Genomic DNA, 26,456 nt, shown 5'->3' with positions numbered 1-26,456 from the left:
TGACAAATTTCGTAAATAGATCTTGCCGCGATGAAAAACGTCTTTGCTTTAATGACTTCCATCCCAACTCGCGTATCATATCTGCCGCACTCTCTCCCCTATTAAGTGATAATACAAAACGAGCTGCCCTTTTTTGCACCCTTTCGATGTCCTCCGTTAATCCCACCTGGTAAGGATCCCACACCGCGCAGCAATATTCTAACAGAGGACTAACGAGCGTAGTGTAAGCTGTCTCTTTAGTGGACTTGTTGCATCTTCTAAGTGTCCTGCCAATGAAACGCAACCTTTGGCTCGCCTTCCCAACAATATTATCTATGTGGTCTTCCCAACTGAAGTTGTTCGTAATTTTTGCACCCAGGTACGTAGTTGAATTGACAGCCTTGAGAATTGTACTATTTATCGAGTAATCGAATTCCAACGGATTTCTTTTGGAACTCATGTGGATCACCTCACACTTTTCGTTATTTAGCGTCAACTGCCACCTGCCACACCATACAGCAATCTTTTCTAAATCGCTTTGCAACTGACACTGGTCTTCGGATGACCTTACTAGACGGTAAATTACAGCATCATCTGCGAACAACCTAAGAGAACTGCTCAGATTGTCACCCAGGTCATTTATATAGATCAGGAACAGCAGAGGTCCCTGGACGCTTCCCTGGAGAACACCTGATATCACTTCAGTTTTACTCGATGATTTGCCGTCTATTACTACGAACTGCGACCTTCCTGACAGGAAATCACGAATCCAGTCGCACAACTGAGACGATACCCCATAGGCCCGCAGCTTGATTAGAAGTCGCTTGTGAGGAACGGTGTCAAAAGCTTTCCGGAAATCTAGAAATACGGAATCAACTTGAGATCCCCTGTCGATAGCGGCCCTTACTTCGCGCGAATAAAGAACTAACTGCATTGCACAAGAACGATGTTTTCTGAAACCATGTTGATTACGTGTCAATATATCGTTCCCTTCAAGGTGATTCATAATTTTTGAGCACAGTATATGCTCCAAAACCCTACTGCAAACCGACGTCAGTGATATAGGTCTGTAGTTCGATGGATTACTCCTACTACCCTTCTTAAACACTGGTGCGACCTGCGCAATTTTCCAATCTGTAGGTACAGATCTATCTGTGAGCGAGCGGTTGTATATGAGTGCTAAGTAGGGAGCTATTCTATCAGCGTAATCTGAAAGGAGCCTAATCGGTATACAATCTGGACCTGAAGACTTGCCCGTATCAAGCGATTTGAGTTGCTTCGCAACCCCTAAGGTATCTACTTCTAAGAAACTCATGCTATCAGCTGTTCGTGTTTCAAATTCTGGAATATTCCATTCATCTTCCCTGGTGAAGGAATTTCGGAAAACTGCGTTCAATAACTCCGCTTCCGGCACAGCCGTCGGTAACAGTACCAATGGCACTGCGCAGCGAAGGTATTGACTGCGTCTTGCCGCTTGTGTACTTTACATAAGACCAGAATTTCTTCGGATTTTCTACCAAATTTCGAGACAATGTTTCGTTGTGGAACCTATTAAAGGCATCTCGCATTGAAGTCCGTGCCAAATTTCGCGCGTCTGTAAATTTTAGCCAATCTTTGGGATTTCGCGTTCTTCTGAACTTCGCATGCTTTTTCCGTTCTCTGCAACAGAGTTCAGACCTGTTTTGTGTACCACGGGGGATCAGTTCCACCTTACCAATTTATGAGGTATGAATCTCTCAATTGCTGTTGCTACTGTATCTTGGAATTTGAGCCAGATCTCGTCTACATTTGCATAGTCAGTTGGGAAGGAATGGAGATTGTCTCTTAGGAAGGCTTCTAGTGACACATTATCCGCTTTTTTAAATAAAATAATTTTGAATTTTGCGTTTGTTTCTGGTGGATTTGGAAGAAATGGTATTGAGCCTAGCTACAACAACCTTGTGATCACTAATCCCTGCATCAGTCATGATACTCTCTATCAGCTCTGGATTGTTTGTGGCTAAGAGGTCAAGTGTGTGTTCGCAACCATTTACAATTCGCTTGGGTTCGTGGACTTACTGCTCGAAATAATTTTCGGAGAAAGCATTTAGGACAATCTCTGAAGATGTTTTCTGTCTACCACCGGTTTTGAACAAGTATTTTGCCAACATATCGAGGGGAGGTTGAAGTCCCCACCAACTATAACCGTATGAGTGGGGTATTTATTTGTTACGAGACTCAAATTTTCTCTGCACTGTTCCGCAACTATATCATCGGAGTCTGGGGGTCAGTAGAAGGAGCCAATTATTAACTTAGTTCGGCTGTTAAGTATAACCTCCACCCATACCAATTCGCACGGAATATCTACTTCGACTTCACTACAAGATAAACCACTACTGACAGACACAAACACTCCACCACCAATTCTGCCTAATCTATCTTTCCTGAACACCGTCTGAGAGTCCGTAAAAATTTCTGCGGAACTTATTTCAGGCTTTAGCCAGCTTTCTGTACCTATAACGATTTCAGTTTCTGTGCTTTCTATTAGCGCTTGTAGCTCAGGGACTTTCCCAGCACAACTACAATTCCGACTGTTCCTTGATCCAAGCACGTCCTGTATTTGCCATGCACCCTTTGAGATTGCAGCCCACCCCGTACTTTCCCGAGGCCTTCTAACCTAAAAAACCGCCCAGTCCACGCCACACAACCTCCACTACCCTTGTAGCCGCCAGCTGAGTGTAGTGAACTCCTGACCTATTCAGAGGAACCCGAAACCCCACCACCCTATGGCGCAAGTCAAGGAATCTGCAGCCAACACGGTCGCAAAACCGTCTGAGCCTGTGATTCAGACCCTCCACCCGGCTCTGCACCAAAGGTCCGCAGTCGGTTCTGTCAACGATGCTGCAGATGGTGAGCTCTGCCTTCATCTCGTAAGCAAGACCGGCAGCTTTCACCAAATCAGATAGCCGCTGGAATCCAGAGGGAATTTCCTCAGATCCAAAGCGACACGTCATTAGTGCCGATATGTGCCACCACCTGCAGCTGGCAGCACCCTGTGCTCTTCATGTCATCCGGAAGAACCCTTTCCACATCAGGAATGACTCCACCCGAAATGCACACGGAGTGCACACTGGATTTCTTCCCCTCCTTAGCCGCCATATCCCTAAGTGGCACCATTACGCGCCTAACATTGCAGCTCCCAACTACCAGTAAGCCCACCCTCTGTGATTGCCCGGACCTTGAAGGCTGAGAATCATCCTCTGAAACAGGGCAGGCAGCTGCATCTGGCTCAGCCAGAGACAGTGCCTGAAACCTGTTGGTCAGACGCACCGGGGAGGCTTTTTGATCAGCCTCCGGGGACGTCTTTCGCTGCCTGCCACGCCTTGGAACGACCTCCCAATCAATCACAGGCGAGGGCTCAGCCCCACTGCGGGCAGCAACCGGGGCAACCACAGCGGCAGACCGATCTGGGGACAGACGGGACGAGGTTGATATCCCCGTGATACCCAAGTGCGGCTCCCCACGGTGGTGCCCATTGGCAAGAACCTCAAGCTGCACGACCGAAGTCAGCGCCGCTTGCAGCTGTGAGCTCAGGGATGCCAACTCAGCCCTCATCCGAACACAGCAATTACAGTCCCTGTCCATTCTAATCGATGTTGAACAACTGTTACTGAAACACGAGTCAGTGCCTAGATAACGCGAGGAAAACACGCAAAGAATGTATTAACTAACCTGTACAAATGCCTAACGACTGCGCTACAATCTGCCTGAATTTACGAATACAGTAACGAACTCGAAATTACACTTCCTATACGAAACACACGCAATTTAAGTAAGAATCTACGAAGTAAACACTGAACCGCGATGCTACAACTCAAATATGTTTTGTAGATGGGAGTTTATCTTAACTAACTCAATAGCTGCACAACCAAAAAAAATATTGCCACAGTATATGGGGCTTCTGTGTATCATGAGCGTACTGTGTGTTCTGAGTACAAAAAGCTGTAACCAAATTGTCAAAAATGGACATGTGCGGTTTCTCAGTAATCCCATTCATTTGTTCTGCCTACACTAAACTTCGCCACAAACACACTTCGCCTGTTGATAACAGCTTCGCCATAAACAGACTATTCGCGAAAGAAAGTTCGCTGTTTGACATTTACCAAGCAGGGAGCAAATCACCGCACATGGCTCTCCCTCACTCAGCGGGATTTCTTACCGTCATCTTTCACACAACTGGACGCTACCTTGCTTTTACACACTGTGTTCCTGCAATGTGTGCTATGGTCATGGGATCCCTCTACTACGAAGTGTTGCAAGTCCTAGAAACCATAGCAGGCTTACCAACCGGCCGTGTGTAATAAATTAAACATAGTTTAACCTCACCTATGTTTTCGTAAAGCATAATTTTTTGACTTTTAGTATATCAGGGCAGCCTAAGAACTCTTGCTTAACTTACCGAACCTGACGCCACGCATTCGCAGACGCGGAACAAAATGTTAGTACTCCATAAGTAATTACTGAAATTTCAGAACTCTATACACGGAAGACTACTCCCATATTGTCAACATAATCAACACAGCATATTACTAAAGGAAGAGAAGTCCACATTTTCATCTATACTCCGTTGAGTGCACTATTGTTCATCGTATCTGAGTCAACGCTTATATAGTTCTGATGAATAGAAAGATGGAATTTAAAGGCCTCGCTATCTATTTTCTAAGAAGGTTTTCAGTGACTGATAGCGCAAAAAAGAAAGTTAGTCCTAGCACAGTTCATTGGAAATCCTATCATGTGCGGAAGTATTTATGTCTCTTCATCTAAGATTTCATCACGTGCTTGATGCTGATTGTAGTAACTTAGCATTAAGGCGGAGAGCTAAAGTTTTTTAAAACAAGCTGAAGCTAGATACATTTTTCACCTGTGACTGAAAAATTTAAAAGTTTAAATAACAGTTTCAAACCGACAAGCGCGAGAGGCTACATGGATTCACATTGCCTTGTTTAGTTAAAATTGTTTTACACATGTGTCTTTACAGAAGCCACATTTAAGTCCGTTTGTATACTTGCAGGGCGCAACGTAACTGTAAGCGGCTTTACGCTTCTTAAAATCTCATCACATGCGCTATTTGGTATGATTTGTAAAACCATTTTTATGAATCACATACTGATAGGTCACTTCCAAAGGTGGCCAGTCGGTTTCTTAAACGAGTAAACTATCTGTATCAGACTGCTATCTCCTCACGGAAAATGACATCGTGCCAGATCACTGGGTCTTCCGATATACTAAATCTATTGGTATGTGTTTATCTCAGCACCTGAGAAGACAAATAGTGAGAGCTCGTATACTCTCTTGCACTTGCACAACTGACTTGCTTTACGTTTTCTGTAACTTGATGCATTGTTACGTATATACGAACACTACAGCATTGATAATTTCCAGTTCAAGTTCTTGACTTGTTCATCAAGTTTCGAAGTCGAATTATCTATGTGTGAGGGATTTTTACATTTCGTCTGCGTGAATTAGAACAGGAGTGATTTTCTGAAGGCTATTATAAAGGAATTCTGTGCAGGCACGTTTCGTGCAACAGATTTGTAAGTGCCAAATTTTAACCCGAAGAAAATGGTCTTTACTGAGAAGTCACCAAGGTTCTATACGCGTAGCTCTTCCAAGGATTTCAGGTGGTAGATCCTGTTTCATTTTTGCTTTCAAAATTAAGGTAGTAATGAAAGACCTGACTGCAGTATTTTTCTGGAACAGTGAAACAGCTCCAAGCAAATAATTTCCCCTTCGCATCCAAACATGCCGTAAGTAGGTATTTTAGTAGAGCTCCTCTGCTCACTCTAAGTACATCCGAAATGAAATTACCGACTTTCTCGTGTCTTTGGCACCGCAGGCGCTCTAGATTTGAAATATTTTGTTTTATGTGAAATCAATACTCTTGAATCTGCTAACTGAACCATTCCGCGAAAGTATCCGTCTGTTGTCATACTCCAGTTTTAGTCTGCGTCAGAACGGTGTTCACTTGCAGGAAAGTCGTGTATGACTGCATCGCGACGTTTGTCTCGAGATACTGTATGTACTTTGTCCCATTTTTAGACTTCGTGGAACCCAGTATGGGAGCTAGCGTGGAACACTTCCTCACAGTTATGAGCACAACGCAACCCCACCGTTTCAGGAGTTAAGGCACTAATATGTCTATTATCTTGGCATCTGTTTTTTAGCCGTAAATTAGGTCGTGTGCCAGGCCATGACAGCATTTATCGCTTATCGATAGCGTTCGTAATAACCACTTCTGTTATCCATGCACGCACCATTCTCTTTTACATCGATTACGTAATGCCCTCAGCTTTAGGCTGTATTCCCACAAAATGGAACAAGATACTGTGATACCTAAATTAAAATGAAGGAGCGCGTGTATCGATAGCTGGATGATTAATGCTATCATTCACCTTAATCAAGAAATCGCGTTTAGAGTTCCGGTCTAAAAGATTTTCGTTTGTCACTATATCCCACCAATGCCATGGTAAGGTACTTGTGCGCTAATTTATTTAGAGTAACTTCGAATGGCCGTTAGTTGTTACTGTATGTTTCTGTAAACGGGGCATCAAAAGAACTTCTCGCAAATTGTTTAGCTGGTCATCTACTTGGGACAATTGTTAGTGTTTTTCTAAAATACGCCACCAGTATACTGCGCGAAATATCTTACCCTATTCCTTGTTCCATTTTCCATTTTCCATTTTCCATTTTCCATTTTCCATTTTCCATTTTCCGAGAACACAAGAACGTATTTACGGAAGTGAAAATTTGTCAGTTCATTTCAATATGTGTTCCGCATCTTGCAGTGATGTCCTGTAAGAAGATCAATCTTAAACTGTTGAAAACGGGACCAAAGCTTAAGTATCATGTATTGTTAACATGAACTAATTTTAATGATAAGAATAAAGGAACTTGAGGATTGTGAAGTTTATAGGGACTAATCCATTAAAACCACTTTGATTATTTACCTTCAATTCCTCAGTTAAACTTAAGCTATTTGTGTTATGCGGGTGCTTCTGATTAAAATTCACGTTTAATCTTTTATTGTAAGATTTTTGAAATAGGTACACAGAGCAGCATAGGCTCTGATTATTTTACAATACATTTTACAGAATATGTAAGTTGTAATTTGCAGCAATTTGAGAAGATTACTCTCCCTGTCCGTAGACAGTCTTATTTCAGTACCAGTATTTACAGGTGTCTATGGTAATAACGGTTCACGTTCAGTGTTAGCTGTGGTCTCAGCAGGTGCTGCTTCTGTGGTGGTCTTTGTGAACAAGCACCTGGACATGACGCCAGCTGCAATGCCTCCGACAAGTGGTCCCACCCAGTAGATCTAGAAAAGTAAAAATCTGCAGCAATATTTTAACGAGACTCATGTGGAAACTTTTGTTTAGATGTTTACATTTTGTCAGACACTAATGCTTAGTTATTACGAATAAAATTGAAATTTTTAGAATATGCTACTTTTGTGCTAATTCATGTACAACAGCATTTTTCTTTTACACAGAACGGACAAACTAAATGGACAGCAAATTCACAGCTGGAAGTCAGTCCTCCGTTAGGCGCACCGAGTCCTCTCAGTGCCACGTTTGTGGTTTAAATGCTGTGCTTCTTTCACTTTTCGAACGTAGAGAAATGTTTGGGAGACCACGGCAGGTGACTTATTGCATAATACTGATTTAACGATGATACATTCCTTATGGGAATAAGTTCTGTTTCTCCCAAGATATTTCTTGTTTCTGTCTAGCGAACTTCAGCTGTTAACATCTCTATTAGGCATTTTAGATGACGCTGTATTTGAAATTGATGACTCACTGTAGCGTTTGGTACGTATTTATTCGAAATAAGCTGATATTTATCCGAAGTTCAGTTGTCATTCTACCCTAGGAAGCAAACACTTTTCACTAATGTATGGCAAACATTTGAGAGTGAAAAAAATGCTATGGTGTCGCTCTTAAGCTACTTTGTGTGTTTCTGGGTTTAGTAACCACGCCTAGCTACAAGCTTTTTCTGAAAGCAGTGGAGACTTCAGCGTTGATCATATGATACAATAAATCTTAATTAACCAGTAGCAAATGGTGCTTTTCTAGCAGCGAGGACAGAATTTTACTCTATCAGTGTCACTGGATGACACGTTCGGAGACTGCGCTTATGTAACTTAAAATTTTGGAAGAACCTCCAAACAGCAAGCTATTACCTACTTGTTTCGGAGGTCTGAATCACATTCTTAACTAAAAGCAGAAGCAGGAGCTCCGCCTAGGCTCCTAATCCGATCTGAAGTGGCTCACAGGAGAGGGGGGGGGGGGGGGGGGAAAGAGACATTTCGTTCGGTTGCGCGTGTGCGCGTTTGTGTAGTTTGCAGTTAATGATGTCACTTTAAGAGAGTGAAATTTAATCAATGGATTCCCAAGACGAAGTTCGTATAAGTTGACGTGTAAAGTGTTAAAGCGCCTTTTATCTGGCAGTCATCATGTATTAACTGGGAGTGGCATCTCTGAAAAGTTAAACTACGTTAACTTCAGTTCCTTACTGGCTTTATTGCTGCCTGATGACCACGGCTCTATGACTTCAGTGCTGCTGTCTGCGCAGAAGGCATGTTTAGAATGTTATGTATTTCATTCATGGCGGTGTATTTGACTAGGTACCTCGAGTGTATTACATTCGCGGAACAAATGGGATGTTTAACAAGGTATCTGTTTTGATAGATGTAAGGTTACGGTGATCAAAATCCTTGTTTTCACTCACATCACAGTAGGCTAAAGTTATCTGTATTTCCAGCTTGGTAACTCCAAGGTTGAAACAAGTTAAAGTTTCACTAATTATAAAACCAATACTGCACTAGGTACGGTCAGCAGCATACAACCCTTAATGAAACTTCACATAGCAAAATAAAGCATTGTTTATGATGTGGTTTTAGCACTATTCGCACTGTCTGGTCAATGTTTTAGTCACTACTAATAATTCTTATTTGCAAGTGGTAAAGTGGTAAAGTGGTAAGAGTGAGTACGTACCCAGTGATTGTCCCACTGCCACTTCAGCATAGCAGGCCCAAGAGAACGCGCCGGGTTCATGCCTGCGCCAGTGTATTGCATCTGTGAACAGTGTCCGTTTACTAAAATGTATTGTTAGCATCTCAATACTTGACTGCGTAATACATTTGTTAAGTTTGTTAAGTTTATATAACTACAAGGTTCGTTCCTGGTGCTGCAGTTACAACAGTAGGAGCTTAGGTACAGCCAGATAAAGTGACAATGACAACTTTTTATTTTCTAGTATGAAGGAGAAGTGCTGCTAAAAAGCAGTCTGAATTTGTGTCTCCAGGAAACATTTCGACTGCGTTAACACCTAAAACGCATGCATTTGATGTCCGATGGAGTTTCATTTCGCTGGACATATCGAAACCTATATATGGAAGGAAAGCAAATTTTAAGCTAAAGAACAACTTTCAGATTCTTGAAAATAAGACTGACTGCATGTCAATTTTAGAGTTATTTCGAGAAATTGATCCATGCATCGCGTTTGTTGAAACGCAAACTTTCTCATTTAAGTTTAGCAGATTTTTTAATATTTCTGTATGCCTCGATTACACCGGTTCTTTGTCAGATTTTGATAGATTTTTTTTTTTGGGGGGGGGGGGGGGAAGGAGTACACGGTGAAGTCATCAGGCCCTGGATTCAAATGTTATAAATTGAAGGGAGGTTCTACTAGAAGACAAGTGACACCATAAAACCAGAAAGTTTAAACACGGAAGGTATGAAAGGATAGCGCAAATCTAAAAACAGAGGTGAAAGAGCTGTCTTTGCCAGGGGGAGTGGTGGTGGTCCCAGACCAAGCTAACATTGAGAGCCCCAACCAGAACCACCCTGCCCCTACTCCAGAAGCAAAGCAAAATCTCGATGGACGGCTCAAGACTGGACTCCATCCGAAAGGAGCGTAAGGAGGAGCGCCAAATTGCAATAGACTCCTTAATTGTGCCGAGATCATTACTGTGAGCAGTAGTGTACCAGATGTCATTCCACTTTTGGGCAAAGATTTGAAGCAGACCCGCATATTCGCAGCTGGAATCATGACATGGAGTGATGTTTAGGTATTTTTCTAGCCAAACTGTCAGCCAGTTCATTCTATGGGATACCCACCAGACTTGGGACTGAGACAACTGAACATGTAGTACAGGTATCTATAAAGAAAGTCATGGACACACAATAGTGGAGGGCTCTGAATGGATCTAGTTCTGTGAACACACGAAATGATCCGGCAAAAAATTGTGTTCTAAGTAAGTGGAAGACGCGAAATGCGCAAGGCACATTCCATTGAGTGGAAATTTAATACGTCTCACTTCCCTTTCGGGACCTCCAACTAACAATCCCATCCATGGGCAAATAATTATCAGGTGGGAGACGTTCAATGTTTGCAAGGGCATGGTGCATTGGATGGTCAGGGAATCGTCTAATGGCGATTGCTTAAGAAACAAGGAGTTGGCTCCATGTTTGTAGAGGGGGAATCCCGACTTATTGAAGGAGACAATGGGAGTAGTGCGAAAGGCACCAGTAGCCAGATGCACCCCACAATGGTGTACAGGAGTCTAGTATTTGCGGAGTGGAAGGAACACCTCAGCTGCAATCCTGACTACCACAATCTAGTCTAGGCAAGACCATAGCACGGTAAAGATGGAGAAGAGTGACAGTCTGCACCGAAGATGTGTGGTCCAGGAGGCAGAGAGCATTAAAAGCTCCTGCATGCTTGTGGTCTTCAGGTGGCGAATATGGGGCGGACTCGCCAGCTCTCAAAAGTAAGGTCCAAGAAATGGGACTGCTACAACATCGAGGAGGTGGTCACCTAAAAAGTTTTAGATCATGGAGTACTTTAGGTAGAAAACAAAAATGCGTAACGAACATTTTGGAGGGAGAAAATTAAGCTACGGGAGACGGCCCAGAGGCCTGCTGGACGGCGCCTTGAGCCAGCACTCAGCAGATGCTACGAAGTGGAAGCTGCACCATATGCAACAATGATCTGTGTACAATGCTGGTGTAACCACAGGCCTAACAGAGGTTACAAGCCCGTTGATGGCTGTGAGGAGGAGTGACAACTAACAACCCTGGGGATACTGTTTTGAATCTGAGGGGTACTAAGTAAAGTGTAAACTAACCTTGAAGAGCCAGTGGGATAAAACTTTTCGGAAGCCCCACTCATGGAGGGTAACTCAAATGTTACAGCGTGAAGCCATGTCGTATGCCTTACGTAGGTAAAGACCGCAACAAGGTGCCAGCAGTTAGTGTACGCCTGTCTGATTGCCATTTACAAGCTGAGAAAATGGTCAGTTGGAGATCGTCCTTCCTGGAAGGCAACGTGATAGGACAAAAGGCCCAAAGATTCAAGTACCCAACATGATCTGAAACCAACCATCCTATACTCGTTTAAAGATTAGAGTCTTCAGGCTAATCGGGCGGTAGCTGTTTAAAGATATTCGGTACTTCCTGAGATTAAGGATAGGGATGACTACTGTCTCACCCCTGTGAAAGGGAAACACCTGTGAGCCAAATGCAGTTAAAGACCCTGAGGAGATGTTGCCTCTGAGTAACATCTAAGTGTTTCCTCTGGATGTGTGTAGAACCTGTGCCTGCAGCCTTCTCATGAAGAGAAAGAGCCTGCAATCCCATTCAGTATGGTGCCGATTGAAAGAGGAGGTCTGTGCAACTCTGCGTTTCTGCACGAGAAGTTATGGTATAGGAAGAGGACGCCGATGCTATCGCAAATTATGTCTTGATTTTCTGGGAGGACCTTTGAGATTAAGACTTAACAGCCTAAGTTCGCTGTTCAGAAGGCTATGGTGGTTGGACGAAATCTGCTATGAATAAGCATAGGTCCTCAGAGGAAACAGTGTTCCCAGCCTTCCGTTCTGCTCTGCATAAGGTAATTATTAGCTTTAGCATAGCATGGAGATGCTTAAAAGGAAGGAGGTTGGTATGTGAAGGGTAACGTTTAATCGTTGCAGCACTCGTCGGCTGTCCTGGACAGCCATTGCTACATTATTGGTCCATAACGGTACCGGTCAACGACGAGGGGGGACATATGGACATGGCAACAGTTGTGTCTGCAACATGAATAGTGGCAGAGACTCTTTGCACGACCGCATCAACGCAGTTCGGGAGAGGAGCAAGTGCACAGGATATTTGTAAGTAACAACTGGCTCTACAGAATGCTCAACGTGGGGGCCTGTCTGCCTAGCGGCAGCAGAGGAACTACCGTATTACCATAAAGTTGTCACTCTCACCGAGATCATGGGATGACCAATGTAGGGAAGCCATGAGAGCAAGGGAGGAGATCGTGAGATGTACCAGGAAGGTACTATGAGCAGCACTGAAATGGACAGGGGCGCCACGAGTTAGATTTCCCTCCCAAGTCTGGAGCAAGTAAGTCAATTAGAGGATCTCTACCCGTTTAAGTTGCAGATTGGACGGTAGAAGCTTTGATTAACAAGGAGCCCGACTGCATCTTATTGAGCGATACCACTAAATTGGTCCTCTATTCTCCACAGGAACCAATGGCTCTGTGGCGGTGAATATGTTCCCATCCGTCTAAGTACAGACGAGGTAGTGGGGAAAGTGTTTCACCTGAAGACAGGGAGTCTTGCTCACCTATGGTGTAGCCAAGGGAAGGGAAGGTTGCAAGATAAAAGAAAGGAATCATCCTTCACTATTGGAAGATATGGCTGTTTGAGGACAGCCAGATTTTTGCAGTTTGATACGCTCCAAATGCCTAGTATCCGCTCTGATAACACCCACTCTGATCAGGGTTTCTCCAATGGGCAACATCCAGCCACAGTTAGGCCCGGCACAGCAGCCATCACCAGAGTTCCAATGCAACAAAATGATAAGTAACCACTACCTGGCGTACATGGGGACGGAAGAGCTCAGACATTGAAGTGCGATTGCTGCCAGGGGATTCAGCCAGATGGGTAAGTAACTGCCCCACCACACGTACTGGCTGTATGTGCAGTTGACTATCAGGGTCAAAGAAGGGCTATCGTGAGGAAGGAAATGGGAGATAAATCCATGCAGTAGACCCTAGGGAGGGAGTTCTTCCCCAAATGGCTCACACTAAAAAAAAAAAAAAAAAATTTGAAGTGGAGGTCAAACCTCAAGTGGGGACCTAAACGCCATGAAGGATGAAGAAACAGGCAGAACAAAGTTTAAAGCAGTACAGGGAACCAGCTGGATAGCCACGTAGCTATCTCAGAACACTGGGGGGGGGGGGGGGGGGGGAGGGGGGGGGGTTTGGTTGTTTGAGGTTTAAGGGACCAAACAGCAAGGTCATCAGTCCCTTGTTTCAAATATGCTCCATTCCGCTAATGGGATATCTGAGAACGAACCCAACGCTATGATGAAGCAGCATAGGCAAGACCACCTGTGACTTAAAAGGTGCAACCGCTAGAATGTAGAAATACGTATGGGAAAAGGAAACTAACAGGTCCTTAAAAAAAAGGGGGGAAAACAGAGTAAAAGGGGAAGAAAAGAGGATCTCGGTCAGGGAGGTGAATCGGGAATCTCACAACACGGCTTACAGTGGGAGACACCCAAACACTCACCGCCCTGCCCCAACACCAGAGAGAGATTATAAACCTTAAAACTGAGAATAAAAACCACTTTCCCGGAGGAAACCAAGAACCAGAGAGACCATCCGGGAATCGTCAGCCAACATCAAAGGTGAAGTGTGGAGGAGTCTGTACTTAGCACGTAGAGCCAAACAAACGGGGCATTCAACCAAAATAAGGGCTACTGACTGGAAGGCTCCACAACCACAAAGTGGGGGTGGCTCATCACGCAAAAGAAAACCATGGGTCAGCCTGGTATGGCCAATGTGGAGACGACACAGTGTGGTAGAGTCGTTTCGGGAGAGGGGAAAGGAATAACTCCACAGGCCTGGTGTCACCTTAATCGCTCGAAGTTTATTAGACATGGGAGTAGCCTCCCAAGAATTGGCCCATGACTGTGCGAAGTGGGATTTGATGAGAAGCCGTAAAACCGCTGCAGGAGGGGTTACAGAAAATGGGGGTAAGTGACTGCTCCCCCAGCCAAACGATCAGCGAGTTCATTACACAGGATACCTACATGGCCAGGGACCCAAAGGAAGTCAATGGAACAAGCAGCACAGTGAACATCAGCGAGATGGTCATGGATGGTAGAGACCAAGGGATGGCGCGAAAAACACCTGTCAATAGCAAGAAGGCCACTCATCGAGTCCGTACATAACGAAACGCAGTTGTGGTGGGACTATTTAATAAAGGTAAGGGCCTGGGAAATTGCCACCAATTCCGCAGTAAACACCCCACATGTAGGTGGCAGCAGTTGATTTTCCGCTCCAACAGAGGACGTGAAGGCAAATCCCACACAGTCAGCAGATTTAGAGCCAGTGTAAAAAAATAACAGCATCCCGAAACTCCCATAAAATTTGACTGAAAAAGTAACGGAACACTACCGGGGGGATGGAATCTTTCGGACATCGGCGGAGATCCATCCGAATTCAAGGCCGAGGAACTAACCAAGGAGGGGCGGAGGGGAGGGAGCGAGGAAGACAGGACAAAGAAGGAAGCTGAAAATCACGGCGAAGACTCACAAGGCAGAGCCCAACCGGTAAACCCGGCCGAGGGCGGGAGTCGGGTGGGCGACGTCCATGGTCTGGGAACAGGATAGAATAGGAAGGATGAGTGGGAGAGGAACGGATAGTGAGGGCATAAGACACCAGAAGCTCGGACCGCCGAACAGGAAGAGGGGGATCCCAGCTTCAACCAGGAGACAATCAACAGGGCTAGTAGGGAAGGCACCGGTGGCCAAACGGATACCACGATGGAGGACTGGATCCAGCACGTGCAGTGTGGAAGGAGCAGCTGAACCATGAACTTGACAACCATAGCCCAAGCGAGACAGAACTAGAGCACGATAAAGACAGAAGGAGGGAACGGTCCGCACCCCAAGAAGAGTGGGCAAGGAAGCGAAGGAGATGGAGTTTACGGGAACATCCTACCTTCATGAGTCTGATATGGGGCAGCCAAGTGAGCTTGTTGTCGAAAAGAAGACCCAGGAAACGACACTGTGGAACCATAGGCAATCGTTGTGCAGCGAGATAGAGCTCTGGATCAGGGTGGACCGTAGTACGGCAACAGAAGTGGACCACCCGCGATTTTAAAGGAGAGAATTGAAACCCGTGTGAGAGGGTCCATGCAGAAGCACGCCGTATAGCTACCTGGAGCTGCCGTTCTGCAGATGCCATCGAGGAGGAACTAACCCAAAATTCAGAAATCATCCACATACAGGGCAGAGGCGACCAAGGGACCGACAGAGGCCATAAGTCCATCGACAGCAACGAGGAAAAGGACACTCAAGACAGAACCCTGTTGGATGCCCGTCTCCTGGGTCCGTGGAGAACTAAAAGCAGTACCAACTCGAACTCTGAATGACCGATGGAACAGGAACTGGCGGATAAAAATTGGGAGTGGGCCCCGAAGATCCCACTGATGAAGGTTAAGTAATATGTGATGGCGCCAGGCCGTGTCATAGGCCTTGCGAAGGTCAAAAAACACTGCAACCAAATGGCGGCGCTGGGAAAAAGCCTGCCGAACTGCGGATTCCAAGCGAAGTAAATGATAGATTGGAGACTGTCCCTCTCGAAAGCCACACTGGTAAGGGGACAATAGATCGAGATTCGAGGACCCAATTGAGCCGCCAGGCTACCATCCGTTCAAGTGACTTACAAACAATATTGGTCAAACTAATCGGCCGAGAGATGTCAACAGATAGGGGGTTCTTACCAGGCTTAAGGACAGGAACCACAATGTTATCCCTCCACTGAGAAGGGAAGTCATCCTGGAGCCGGATACGGTTAAACACCCAAAGAAGATGTTGCCATTGTGGAGCACTGAGATGCTGAAGCAGTTGGTTATGAATGGAATCTGGGCCAGGGGCCGTATCATGAGAAGAAAGAAATTCCCATTCAGTAAAAGGTTCGTTGTACGATTCTGACTCACAAGGGGTGAAACATAAGGTGGAAGCTTCAGCCCGCTGTTTTCGGTGAAGGAAAGCAAATGGATAGGAGGCTGACGCTGATGCCACTGCAAACTGAGTGCAAGATGTTCTGCAAGAACTAATGTGTCCATACAAATGCCATCTGGGAGGTGAAGGCCTGGGAGGGTGGACGGCCGATGGCAACCTTGGAGAGAGCGAAGTTCAGCCCATACCCGTGACAGAGGGACAGTAGAACCAAGGGAAGAAACGAATCGTTCCCAACATATCCGCTTGTTCTGTTTGATTAAATAACTGGCTTTAGCGCGGAGGCGTTTGAAGGTAGTGAGGCAGGCTACGGATGGGTGCCTCTCGAAGTGTTGCAAAGTGCGACGGCAAGATCAGGAACAGAAAGACCGGGCGACCTGGGGGCCGACAGAGCGCGGCTCTCGCGGTCGTCGCGCGGCAGCAGACCTTTGGCCTGGAAGGTGCCGGGAAGGGGCATCCCAGGAGAGGCGCCCTTGACCGGCAGACTCCGAAGGAGTAGGAAACTTCTCCGGCTGGGGAGGGGGAGCAGCGCCCCGAGGAGGTGTGGGAGCAGTGGGGGGGGGGGGAGAGGGATCCGGGATGGGGTTAAGGAAGGGGGAGGAAGGGGTGTAGATGTAACCAAGGCGTAAGTAGATGTCATGGACACAGGGTGAATTTGTGTATATTTCTTACGGGCCTCTGTGTAGGTTAAACGATCGAGGGACTTTCACTCCTGTATCTTTTTTCCATCTTATATACTGGGCACTCTGGTGAACGTGGAGAATGACTATCATGACAATTTACACACAGGAGGGGGGAACACAGGGACTCCCCTCATGGAGTGGACGTCCACAGTCACCACAGAGAGGGGCCTGTGAACAGCGGGAAGACGTGTCCAAAACGCAAGCACTTAACACACCTCATAGGAGGTGGGATGTACGGCTTCACATCACAGCGATAGACCATAATCTTAACTTTCTCAGGGAGGGTATCCCCTTCAAAGGCAAGGATAAAGGCACCAGTATCAATACGATTGTCTTTAGGACCCTTCTGAACACGCCGAACAAAGTGAACACCCCGCCGTACGAGATTGTCCCGAAGTTCATCAGTTTGAAGGACGAGGTCCCTGTGAAAAATCACACCTTTCAACATATTTAGAGACTGGTGGGGGGTAATGGACACAGGAATTGTGCCAAGATGGGTACAGGCACGAAGGGCCGCAGATTGGGCAGTTGAAGCAGTTTTGATCAGCAACGAACCCGACCACATCTTGCTCAGGGAGTCCACTTCGCCAAACTTGTCTTCAGTGTTTTCCACAAAGAATAAAGGTGTGGTATTGGTGAAAGTATCTCCATCAGTCCTGGTGCAAACTAGATAACGGGGGAAAGGTTTTGCCCCTAGCCGACGGGCCTGACCCTCTTCCCAGGGGGTAGCCATGGAAGGGAAGGCTGAAGGGGCAAGAGAAGCAGCACTTGAGGAATCAGTTCCACACAGAGAGACGGCCGCAGAAGAACGGCCAGAGTTCTGGACACGTATGCGTTTCATTTGCATAGCGTCCGCCCTGATACCACCCACTCCAATCAGGGGCTCTCCTGACGGGCGCCACCCAGCCACAGCAAGTGCTGTCTGGCACGGTGGCCATTGCCGGGAGTTCTGATGCTCCAGGATGACGAGCAACCACTCCAAGGCATGCATGAGGAGGTCACAGCTCATATCAGAAGTGTGATCCCTGTGTGTTCAGGGGGCTCAACCAAAAGGGTACATAGCGACCCCACCACACTGGCTGGCTACCGTGCTGGCTATGCACCCTAGTATCAGACAACGACATGAAAGAAAAGGTGGAATGTACTAGGAGGGCGCACGTCGGAGACACTAGGTAAGGTGCTCTTCCCCAAATGGCTCACACTACGGAGCAGAAATTTTGTAATGGAGGTCAAACCCCAGAGGGGGACCAAGGAATGCCATAAGGGGGAGATGATTATGCATAAAAGCCAAATTGGAAAACAACAGAACCAGGAGGATAGCGGGGGCAACATAAGCAAGGACACCAAGAGAAGGAGAGGAGAGGGCGAGGGGAAAGGAGCAAGGAGGGGAAGGGAGGGGAAGCGAAAGGAAATGCAGCCCTGGAGAGAAAGAAGGCTGCAATGGCTCGGGGCCCCGTGCTCGCCACGCATGTATCCACAAAAGAGTTGTGGACCCCCTGGGGGGAACACTGGGAGGGGGGAAGGAGGGAACAACGGGGAAAGAGCGAGGATAGTTAAGGAGGGCAGGGTGAACGAAGAGGAGTCAGGAGGGAGAATGGGCTGCCATAGCTTGGGGCCCTGTGAGCAGTACTCACGAACTCTCAAAAGAACTGAACCCTCAAGGGGGCCAGATTTTTGTATCTGAAAATTATAAAAATCTTACGAATGATGGCTAAAACTGAACAGTAGGGAATGACCAGAAAGAACATGGGAACTTATATCGCTCTCAACAGATAACTTACAGAACTCCGACATCCATGCCCTGCTTCCCCTAGCGTTTTAGCTTAATGAAGTACACAGCGTCATTGGCGGGGATGCTAGATACCACGACGTAGTTTTAAGTATTATCAGCAAAATGTATTTTGGATGACTATCTTATATCAGATACGCTTTGTTTTTATGTTGCGTACCTGCAGCATTTCGAAGTAATTAAGTGTGCATGACTTAGTGGCAAACACTAATTTAAGTTTCTTTTAATGTTAAGGTAAATTTCTCCTTAAAGTTTATTGTGATAGACAATACGTGGCGATAACGTTTTGTTGAACTCCGCTTTTGTTTAATTGCTAAGCCACACATGCATTAATGTGTAATCACAATGGGGTTGAACTATTTCCATTTACAGCTGTCACCTATGTGACGTTGAGACCTAGTTTTTTCGACATCAACTTATCTTTTTGCTACGTTAAGATTAAGGTAGTCCGCAGCGACTGCTTATGTCAACCTCTATTTGATAAGTAAAATCGAAACTTAATGTGATATAAGTTTACGTTAAGTTCCCTCTAAACAGATTGAAAGTGGATTAATAATAGTACTATGACTGCCCAATTGTTTACGCGACGGCAGGTGTCAGTCGTTTATGATGCTAACACTATCCGACGTTTACTGAATGCTACGTATTGAGTACTAGGGAGCTAACTCATAGAAAGATTGGTGTTTCATTTCGTTCAGTTATGGGATCATCTATCACGGTATCTGACTAGGTTACTGGAGTCTCACTAGAACAGCGCACTTCCAAACCAATTACTGAATGTTAAACGAAGATTTGTTCGCACAGCACAGCTTCGGCACTGCCGTTCTTAGTGATAACAGAAGAAAAAGTATTTTTTACAGTGGTTGTGTACAGAATATCCAGGCTAAGACTGGGCGGCCGGGTAGGCTGCGAATTTAGGGAAAATGGGAATGCGTAATTTACGCCCTAGTAACTTATTGGAAAGGCTACACATGTGCAGAGGAGCAATTTCGGAAAACCTTAGTCTCTACAACATCGATCCAGTGCATGTCGAGGCCTGTAAGAGCTGAGCGTCCTACCAGGTCAGCTGTCTGGTAAACTCTCTCATCTGATTTGATCGGTCGCCTGGAGATCGCCGCAACATTAGAACCGACACTACAGCAGCAACACTGGTCTTCTGGAGCGGGATCCCGCTTCGCTGGCCAATCTCCGAGAATGGATTCTAATTACCGAGACTGCTTAAGCACTGACACATCGTACAGATGAATATTTCTGCTCCTCAATGAAAATTTTGCTGCAGGCATTAGCCATCTTATAGCGTATTGATGTATGTTGTTCGTCCAGCCAGACAGAACGTAACCACAGCTTTGTTTTTGAAATGGTTGAACTGTTCAGCGTATTGTAGCTTGCCTGTCACTCAAGATCGTTGCCTGAGAAATATGGACTGATATGTGTGTTCTAAGCAGTACACGCAGCCCATTTTCAATTTGTTACCATGTACGGGCAAACGCCTAAGAACATCGGTCCAAGTGTTACATTCAGCGACTGGGACCCAGTGAGCCGGAGCGTTGATGTTCTACCGTGACCACGTTGCAATGCAACGAGACTGCCTACATCTCTAAGAAAATACCTTCATAGCCTTTTTGTCCTTACTAAGCACAATGCGCCTGCACAGTTAATTCCGTTTAATATTTTGGGCCATTTAAACCTTTTAGATGAGCATATCCGTAAACTGAAGAAAATTTGGAAGGAAAAGTAGATATTCAGCTCAGCACTACATTAATGCTTGAGATACACTAAGTGAACGTATTTAGTGTGTATTCTAATGTCTCAATGGGTAGAAATCTCAGTGTATGGAACTAGGCATTGCACACAACCTGTAGCACCGGACTATTTTTATTATTTAACTCCAGAAATGCACGATTCTAGTTCATAGCAAGGTTTCGAGAATGAGGCATCTGTTTTGACAGTACTCATATGAACATTAATTTTATGTAGCACCAAACACGTGACAGTGTCGGTGCTATACAACTCAGTTAACTTCATTTCAGCCATTTCAGTAATATGGTCATACTTTGATCAAGTTTACTGGAAGTGATGGAGAGTAAATGACGTACAATCATGATCAGTAAATTACGTTAATTGAGGTAGACGTTTAGTAAAGGTAATTTATAACTTTAGCTATTTACTAATTAGGTGATCAGACTTCCATTTCAACGTTTACCTCAGAACCCTTTGTCTTCTCATTCTTTTGATGTCTTTTGTACTGGAATAAATGAATTTGTTGCGCTGATATCACACGTACGACAGACTGCCCATAAGATTCCCTGGCTAATTAGTGGACCTGCCAGCACTAAGGCTGCTCCAGCAACAGGTGGACACAGTTAGGAAAAAGGTTGAGAAGCGCGTATCGGATTTGACTGAAGCCGCCATAGCCTCCGAACGAAATTATCAGTCTAATTGTTAGACTTAGTTCAGAGGACTAGAGATGAAGTGTTCGACGACGCCGTTGTTCCAGAAAAATGGTATTGAGTACACTCATTGTAACAGGCAGGGTTTGCAGTAGCTATTCCATGACGGACACGATTGTAAGCATTAAATTTGAACTGCAGAAACTGATTTTTGTTACGCCATGGATCTTCTGAATCCGACGCGAAGGAATGGCAACTCCTATCTACCTGTCCAGTCACTGTTGGGTGTGTATTTGAAGGTGAGCAGGTTTCTCATACAACAAGGTATCCACGTTCAAATTTGAACAGATACCGACTTCAGGAAAGCGATTAAGTGGTTTATGTACCTATAATACAAGTCATTCAAGCAGTCACAACAGCTAACTCATTTTATATCCCTTGGTAAGTCAATTCTCATGCTTTACACAAAATTTGGTAGATAGCTATAAAATTCTGGTGCCACTGCTGCATGAAGAATTAGTGCAAAGTGTTTAACAATTATTTGAAGGTTATTTGTGTGAATCGTTTCAGCTTTATTCAAATTCTTATTCCAACGAATTTTGTTAACTATTTTCCACACTTGTCAAAAGCAGGACATTCCGGAATTAATGCGAATTCAAAATAGTAAATGATCGGTTTGGCGTAAGTACTGAAAACGATGAAGCTTATATTCGGAAAATAAATGGTTGGGTGATTGGGGAGGGGCCAAACAATGAGATCCTCATTTCACGATCTAAGATGTCAAAAAGAATGAACAACGAACAGCACTGTCAAGTGGCAGGAATAACAGGCAAACAGAGGTGAAAGGTACGTTAGACGAGCAAGACGAGGAAAGAACAAGATGGGGTGGGTGGAAATGGGAGAGCAGGGGTGCCCCAGAAACTGTGCCACCGACCCGTCCTGACACCCACACCATTATCACCCTACAACGCGGTCAATACCAGGGGAAGACAAGGGAACACCGAACTGCAGACCAGACAAAATATAGGCAAAGGCGGAGAGAGTGCCTAGTGTGGAGGCAGGAACAAGGACACCAAAATCAACACCTACGTTATGGGACACAAATTTCGGAAGAAAAAGGATAAAACTGAGGAGAAACTAATTTTGTGAAAAATACAACAGGGGACAAAAATGCTTCAAATGGCTCTGAGCAATATGGGACTCAACTTTGAGGTCATTAGTCCCATAGAACTTAGAACTAAAACCTAACTAACCTAAGGACATCACACACATCGATGCTCGAGGCAGGATTCGAACCTGTGACCGTAGCTGTCTCGCGGTTCCAGACTGCAGCGCCAAGAAGCGCACGGCCACTTCGGCCGGCAAACAGGGGACAATAAAAACATTCACGGCATTTAGTGTTTTGTTACTTTCAAAATGGAACTTCCATATTGAACACTGCAGGGATGGACTCAACCGTCTATCCCTATTGTTACTTCACTGCAGCCGTCGAGTCATTTGGAAGGCCACTAAGGGATTTATGCTTTAATATTGTCGTGCATCTCTTTCGTGACGAGATTGTTCGGTAACTTCTGGCCTGGAAGCAAATGGTTACAATTTCCAAATATGACCGCTTTTTAACCTCTGACTACTACATGCATCATTCGATTGCTAAAGTATGTTACTGTGAAATGAGATGAAACCGATCAGGTGGTGTCAATCGGATCATTTACCGGTTTTTCCACGTCTTTAACAGCGTAGCATTTTAACGACATTGTAGCTAACCATTGCCGTGAATTCTTGCGTAGTCTGTCAAGAACAGTGGCGTGTTGGAGTTCGCGCAACGAGCTAATCGCGTTGTCAGGTGTGCGAGTCTCGTGGTACGCTGGTGCGGTTACCGCAACAGTGCGAAAACTTGTGCTGGCGTCTTACTTCCGACGGAACTGGCAAGTTCCCATATTATTGCTCGCATATGAACGTCAAAACCTTCAGTTTCGTTTTTTATTCATTGCTAATACTGCTTACTATACAGGCCTAATTACAAAATTGCATTTAAGGCGAATCCTATCATTCGATTATACGAATATTTTCTGGGACCAATACAGAAATTAACTACAAACCAGAATTTCTTCGAAATGCTGTGAAATCTGTAGTCAGGAAAATTAAGCATCCTGAGATCTTCAGATGCAATACGCAGTTCCATTTATCAAATTTTACACGACTCACTAAACGAAAGGTACGAATACAAAATAGGCGGCCAACCAGCGTGAACCAACATTGAGGAAAAAAGCCTGGTTGAAGGATTGTGTTGTGCGAAATGGGGGTTTCCCTATGAGGAATACTTATGCTAGGGCCTTTGTACAGGCGAATCTCAAGCGAGCAGGGAGGATTGAAGAAAGATTTCGGGACAATCTACCTGGGTACGGGTGGGTAACATCTGAAAAAATTAAGCGAAAATGAAGACGGCAAAGGCAGCAATTACCCGAGGAACAGCAATTATTTTAAGAAACATGAAGTGATCTTGAGTGGTGCCCCTTCCTGGAACATTATGAACCATGACTAGACTAACTTTGGGACGATCCTGGACAAATGAGAAAGTGAAGCGAGGCCCAAGACATCTTTACAGGATAGTTGATAGTTTTAAGTCAATTATTAGTGTGATGGCAGTAGCAGCTGCTGACGGCTCAGTCCTACCGTTAACAGTTTGTACGAAACAATACCTCTACAATACTTTGAAGGGACAAAACTGGTGCAGGTTGTGACAGGAATCGAAGTGGTTGGCTTGACCTAACAGTGCTTCAATAATTGTTTGTTGAAATTGTGTTGCCTTCCACCCAGCAATTAGATGGACTTAAAGTAGGTGTAGGTGACAATCTGTCGAGTCGTGTCATAACGTGATGAAACTGCGCCAAGAACAAGGCATTTAATTTTTTCCTTTTATTACTTAATTCTGCTCATTTGTCAGCCACTTTATGTGGCCTTTTTAACCTTCATACCTTGCATGGAGAATTAAGAAGATTGGAAGAAGAGTGGCGCCAAATTCTAAATTTCCAAGGTTGTTTAAAAACCTTGGAGACTATACCTATCACGTCTAAGTCAACTATATCTGAGTCAGGAATGCAGCAATTTTTCCTTTCTGTCCCGATGCAGTCATTTCAGATTCCAGAAGCAGCCGATAACAATGCACATGGCACCAGCTCATGTGAAGTTCCTTGAGCAGCAGCCTTTGAAATGCAATTTGAATACGTTCGCTCTAATCAAACAAAAGAAAAGGCACGCAAACTCCAGAGAAAGGAACAATTATCAGCGATTTCAATGAAAATTTTAGTTACAGGGCTGCAAGCAGGGAGTAAGTATCCGGAACATGTAACCGTGATCTGGAGTAGCAAGAGTCAAAAGAGAATGAAGAAATGGACAAGGGAAGATTGGCACCAATTTAAAGGGAATGTAAAGGGAATGCTTTCACGACAGTAAAATTTCCTACAGAAGAAGGTTCAGGTTTTTAAAGCACCTCTAAAACAACATTTCTGAAAAAAGGAATGTTTTCGGTGGTAATGTTTGCCTTTCCACATGTCTACGATGCAACTGAGGTATAAGGAGCCAAATTATTGAAGTTATTCCAAAACACAGAAGGCGAGGTGAATTTTGGAAGGTATAGATGATATCCAACAATGTTGTCGCATTTTGTGAATCCATGTGTTTTTGTAGCAAAAATTTGAAGTGTAATGTGCCTGTAAAAATTAGTTTAGAAATTTTAAAATTTCTTGAAATACAGCAATATATTTTTTCAAATCAGAATCTTTATCAGATTTACTCCACTGGAAGTCCGATTCCGTTCCTGCACGCAAAATACAGTGGTGATCGGATTCGCCCCAACTGAGGTGAAACTATCAACAATTAACTTAAAGTAACTCCAGTTATGAATTAAAATTGACCTAATACAGGAATATTATCAAGGTTTGAAATCAACACGTAATTTTTATTCCGATATGTGACCAGTAAATGGACGAAATTTAAAAGAAGTGCCGTTTATCAGTTTCACTTTTCATGCTACTGTGAGTTGTGTTCCAGCTACACTGTTAGTGAGACCACAGGGCGCAATTTGTGGGGGAAATCCACCCTTTGGCGATAATATAGGAAACGTTCCTTTATTCTTAAGCTGCCTTTGTACATAAGAATTATGACTGCGCCGAAAAGCAGGGCGCAGCTTTAGCCAGAAAATAGTACTTTCTACTCTGCAGCATTATAACCCGCGTGCTTCTGATTTGAGTATTAAGCTGTAACTTTTGTTATGGTTTGTTATATTAAGACCTGACATACTATGCATATTGTTATGTGCAGAACATGCTGGAACTTTTCGTAATTCAGATCCAGCAATTAGTAACGCAGTGCTTCAGTAACGTCTACAGAGCAGAATGTTTCTTACTGCTGCACGTTTGTTAGCTTGACATTGCTGACATGGCACTGAACCGTGTTCACGGTCGCTGGCGAATTCCACAGCTGAACTACTTTCTAAGTCTTGCATATGTCGCCATTAGCTGTCTGATCTCTAGGAATATCAACTCTGATACTTTTTGGCCGAAGGGATTCTTACATTTGGAACCAATACTTTATTGTGGGTTTAAGTGAGGCTTCGCCGAATTCCACGAACTGTTCCATATTTGCTATTTTGAATTGGAAAATGTTGTTCAGTTTATCTAGGTAATTACACGGACTTTTTGCGAAATTGTCTTAAAGCTGCTTATCTTACACATGCACGTGATTTAAGTGAAGGATAGATGGCAGCAGCACTTTTTTTCATTTGCCGAGTTACCTTTTATCAATATGCCTTCCTGTATTTATAGAATTTTCTCAATTAAGTAAGGAGTTTACTGCAGGCTTCTTCGTGATTATACAGTAACTGCATTAAGTTTGAGATAACCGTAGTAGTCTTATTTGTCTAGTACTCTAGCACCTGGATGTAATAGCAAATCGTGGTGACTGTTAGACGAAGTGCGTAACCTTATGTCCACACTAAGTCTTAATATTTTGCAGAATGAACGCTCATTGAGAATGCCGAGTTCAGTGGAACCTGGCTAAAGGTAGGACAATTTTCGTTATTAACATCAAAAATTGTGCATTAAGGAGAGTACGAATTGAAATGAGCAGGAACTTATTTGTAAAGTTACAATTCCATCTTTAGTTTTAATACACCAATATTAGTGTATGGATCCGGCCAGAATGTTCCTGCCATTGCAGCTATCGCTGTGTCTTCGGATAAATTAGTCTTACGTCTTCCTCGAGACTGAGGATAGCGTCTCCTGCAGACATTTCACTATTAGTTATTTCAATTGTTTCGCCGAGTTTCTTGCATTCGTTTCTTGTTGAGCTAAGTCATTTCCTAGTTCGAGAGAACTAGTTTAAGTCCAGTAGAATTCCATTTTGCACTCGTTTTATGTAGTGCTTTCTCTGACTAGGCACTGGTACTTCGTCCCAATACGGCTGAAAAAACCAGAACGGCAACTAACATTTTGGAACTGTTGACAAATTCTAGTTAAACTCTGCGCAATATGCCCCATTCGTTGAGTGGCGA

At 44.5% G+C, this 26,456-nt stretch overlaps 1 protein-coding gene across 1 annotated transcript in view; it reads right to left on the bottom strand.

Annotated features, from left to right (window-relative positions):
* Positions 1-7,198: 7,198 nt before the first annotated feature.
* Positions 7,199-26,456, bottom strand: part of LOC126249311 (aquaporin AQPAe.a-like) — a 52,556-nt gene continuing 33,298 nt past the window's right edge. Inside the window, exons 5-6 of the mRNA XM_049950965.1 lie at positions 9,012-9,092; positions 7,199-7,333 (exon numbers count right to left, since the gene is read on the bottom strand). Coding sequence (XP_049806922.1) covers positions 7,199-7,333; positions 9,012-9,092 — 216 coding nt within the window. The remainder of the gene's footprint in view (positions 7,334-9,011; positions 9,093-26,456) is intronic.

This window comes from Schistocerca nitens, chromosome 3 (genome assembly GCF_023898315.1).
Source record: "Schistocerca nitens isolate TAMUIC-IGC-003100 chromosome 3, iqSchNite1.1, whole genome shotgun sequence".
NCBI classification, from domain to species: Eukaryota; Metazoa; Arthropoda; class Insecta; order Orthoptera; family Acrididae; genus Schistocerca; species Schistocerca nitens.
This window is presented reverse-complemented; position numbering and strand designations above follow the sequence as displayed.